This window comes from Grammomys surdaster, unplaced genomic scaffold, assembly GCF_004785775.1.
Source record: "Grammomys surdaster isolate TR1022 unplaced genomic scaffold, NIH_TR_1.0 185, whole genome shotgun sequence".
NCBI lineage: Eukaryota > Metazoa > Chordata > Mammalia > Rodentia > Muridae > Grammomys > Grammomys surdaster.
In genome coordinates this window covers 12,989,172-12,993,052 of record NW_021604630.1, presented here as the reverse complement: position 1 = coordinate 12,993,052, position 3,881 = coordinate 12,989,172, and the positions used below count along the sequence as shown (strand labels likewise).

General features: G+C 44.2%; 1 protein-coding gene across 1 annotated transcript; it reads right to left on the bottom strand.

The window, feature by feature from the left end:
• Positions 1-931: 931 nt before the first annotated feature.
• On the bottom strand, positions 932-2,810 carry CUNH8orf48 (chromosome unknown C8orf48 homolog). The gene has a single exon (XM_028768269.1). It carries the CDS (start codon positions 2,695-2,697, stop codon positions 1,816-1,818), a length of 882 nt encoding a protein of 293 aa, XP_028624102.1. The 5' UTR covers positions 2,698-2,810; the 3' UTR covers positions 932-1,815.
• Between the last annotated feature and the right edge of the window lie 1,071 nt (positions 2,811-3,881).

Here is a 3,881-nt window from a genome sequence, read left to right as displayed (position 1 = left end):
ATCCCATCTATGGCTTCAATGTCCAACTACAAGTCAATGACTTCCCCACTAGTCTAACCTCTAGACCTTTCCTGCTGACTGTAAATATAAATAACTTGTTTCTTTACATTATCAAAGTATATGTTTCAAATACACCATATACTACTTAGATATAAAGAATTATATTCAATCACACCGTCAAATTTGCCATGTTGTAGTGTTCCAATCTGTATTAGTTTATTATACAGAAGTACAATAAAAACATCCATCAACATCAGCTAGGGTATGGAAAGGATTTGTTTGGCTTACACGTTACCACCCATTATTTAGGGATGACATGGTAGTAACTTCTGGTAGGATCTGAAGCAAAGACCATGAAGGGTTACTGCTTATTGACTTGTTTTCCCAATGGATTTCTCAGCTTGTTTCCTTACAACCCAATACCACCTGCCCCATGATGGCACCAGCCACAGTAGCCCCGGGCCTTCCCACAGAGATCTAATCAAGAAGTGCCCTGCGGATATGGACAAACATAGGCTAGTGGCTAGTATGATAGAGGCAAGTCCTCAGATGAGACTCCCTCTTCCTAAGTGATTCTAGTTTGTGTCAGCTAGATAGAAACTAGCACAACTGACCCCTTGTCAGATTCTTGATTCTGACATAAACATTCCTGTTAGGGTCTTTGCTTCCCTCTAAACCTTTGGAAGCCAGACCTCCATCATCTGCCCCTTCCCAACATTCCTAGGCTACAAGCTCTCCTAAAAGGTCATTAAGCCTTGAGACTGCAAAGACCTTGCCTAGCACTGAGTTCTCAAGTCCTCCTACAAACACCACTCCCACTTACCCATGCCAAAGCATGGTCATGTCTGTCACAGCAATGTCCTACTCTCTGGTACCAATTTCTGCACTGGTTAGGTTTCTGTTACTGGGGGAAAAAATAAGCAAAACCAGCTTAGGGAAGAAACAGTTTTATTTAGTAAATATACTGTCAGTCATAGAGAGATGCAAAGACAGGAACTGAAGGCAGAAACTTTTCGGCAAGGACTAAACAGAAAGCATGGGAAAATGTGACCTACTGGCTTGCTCTCCATAGCTCGCTGAGCTTGCCATGTTACAGAGCCTGAGACTACCTGACTAGGGGCGGCAGTGGGACAAACCTTCCCACATCCATCATCAAGCAAGTAAGTGCTCCCTCAGAAATGCCCAGAGGCCAGTGCATAGAGGCAATTCCTAGGTTGAGGTATCCTCTTCCCAAGTCACTCTAGTTTTTGTCAAGTTGACAGAAACTAAAGAGAATTCTGTCTTAAAGAAATAACTATCCACTCAAGTACACACAAGTCAGAATCCTAGTGCCTTTTAAATATTTAGCTTTTAGTAAATCCCCACAGCCATTTCATCACCAAAACCAGCCCTAGTCACTGCTTCCTAACTCTCTTAAATCTGTTTACTTCTTTCTGTCTGTACTGTCAATCACCACTCCAAACTACCATTATATATCATCATATGTTATATATTTCATTATATATATATACCCTAAATTACAAAGGTTTTGCAATTCCTCCAGTTGTCTTCCATAATGTGAAAAATCTATTGGATGGAATGATTTAGACCTCTATGAAGGAAGCAGAAGAAAATCTTACATTAGTTTCTTTCCTCTATAAGAGATGGTAATTACTCAAATACACATCAAGTACATGTATGCACATCACATAATATCACTAATCATTAATAGTCACCACCCCCTGGTTGGGCACATTACATATCATCATTAGTAGTCGGCACCTCCTATCTGGTTGGAACTGAGTTGAGAAGCGTTACCAAGAATTTGCACAGTCTTCACACCTGCTTTGAATATGCCCGCCCAAAGCCAGGACTTCCCTTCTGCATTTTCTCAGTCAGTCGCTTCCAGATGATCCCAGGATCATCTGAAAGCCTGGGGAAGCCCTGATGTGCTTCTCCAACACGGGTGAGAAAGTCTGTGGTATGAAGGTGTTCATCTAGTTTCTCTTGGAGTAGTATTGACTGCAGTAAAGTCTTCCTTCGTCTCAGGAAGTCAGATTGAGCCAGCTCTGCTCTTTTGCTATTACAGCTGGGACACTGGGAAGAAATGTGTTGGGTAATCGCCTCTATGTACGCTAGAGTCGCTCTCGTGTTTTCCAAATAGATTCTGTTCAACAGTTCATTGGGGATCGTACAATTGAAATCATCTACCTCTGAAGTCTCTGCCATCCATCTGAGCTGCAGCCTTTTGGATCTGCTGCTTTTTTTAGCTCTTGAATCCTCTCTTTGGTGGATCAAATTTACTTTTTTAGTACAAAAAGACCGCAGGGCAGTCAATTCTTCTGCGGATTCCTTAGGGATTTCTGGGGGGAGTCTACGATCCGACTGATACCTTTCAGAATGAATTTCTTTCCTCTTGAGGTGGTTGATCCACTTTTCTCTCAGCTTATTTTCATCCTTCTGTAAGACTGAAAGTTCTGACTGCTCGTCTTGTTCTTCCGAACTTGTACTCGGCGTTTTGGTCTCTTGTGGGCTCTCAGAGGTGTGTGAACAGGATTGCAGTTCTCCAGAGAAGCTGTTGGAACCAGAACTCAGTACCTCATCAGTACAGGACCTGAGGAACTCTTCTGAAACTTGAGTAGCACAGACGTCCTTCTGGGCCGGGCCTCCGTGCTCTTCTTTTGAGTCCTCCGGCTTCTGAGCAGGTGGCCACCCCATAGTCTCGGACTCAGTTCCTCATCTCCTTTGCTCTGGTCAAAAATGGGTCTGGAACCAGTAAAGAGTTGCCGATAGGGCACAATCTTTGGTGGCTTTGGGTGCCGCGAGCATCTTCTTCCGGGTATGCCTCTCCTGGTTGCCGTGACAACGCGCGCCGGACATGCGCAGTGAGTGGTCTCCGGTGGCCCCCCCCCTTTCCTGTCTCCTGCCTGAACCGGTTCAACTGGTTTTATTTAATTCAGCCCTCAAGCTGCTGCGAGTGCGATTTAAAACGCTGTGTGGATTTCAAGGGAAAAGGGCGCAAACCCTCCAGTTCAGACCAGGTGTTGCACATAAGTTCCATGGAGCCAGACAGATGGCTTGTGACAAAAGAGATAATGCGTCTTGCCGCAAAGTTTTCACAAAAAGTGCTGTGTAAAGTCACCAACGAAACATTATCGGTTTTAAAGCCAAAGGAGAAGCTGTTTGTTGGTTTGCCTTAGGATAAAAATAGAAATACTGACACTATTCTCTAGGGTCTCTCCACAGTAGCTCAAGGCTTCTGAAAACCCTCGCATTTTACCCCAAACCACAGTCTTAGGTGTTGTCCCCTCCAACTGCTAGGTCAGTACCGTCCTCTCTAGATGCCTTGCTATATGGCTATTACCCACCCCTTCAAGATGCTTTACACGGAAGGTTCGGATGCATTTTCTGAGTTCTATGTATCTGAGACTCTGAGAACGAAGCTTATAGATGCAACCTGCTCAAGAATTCTGTTAGTAGTACGCTTAATGCCTGGAGTCGGATACCAGCTTACAAAGGGGCAGTGGGCTTTGGGGCATGAGTAATTCCAGTTTAAGAAGGTCTAAGTATCCTCCTATCTAATCTTCAAACTCAAGCCCTTACCTAATGATACATCCCTCTAATACAGGGCTTTTTAAAGACCTTGACTGAAACCTAAATGGCCTGGCATATAAAGGCACATGTTGACAACCCTGATGATGTCCCTAGGACACACACACACACACACACACACACTCACACACTGGACTCTCAATTGCCTCTTGGCTTCCTTCCCTCCATCCCTCCCAAAGCTGCCTACCCATCCTTGAGTGTCCTCACTTTGCCAAGGTCAACCGTCTGAAATATTACAAAATCATCTGAGAAATTTGGTCGTCCTTCGTTTAAAGATAAGGACTTTCCAA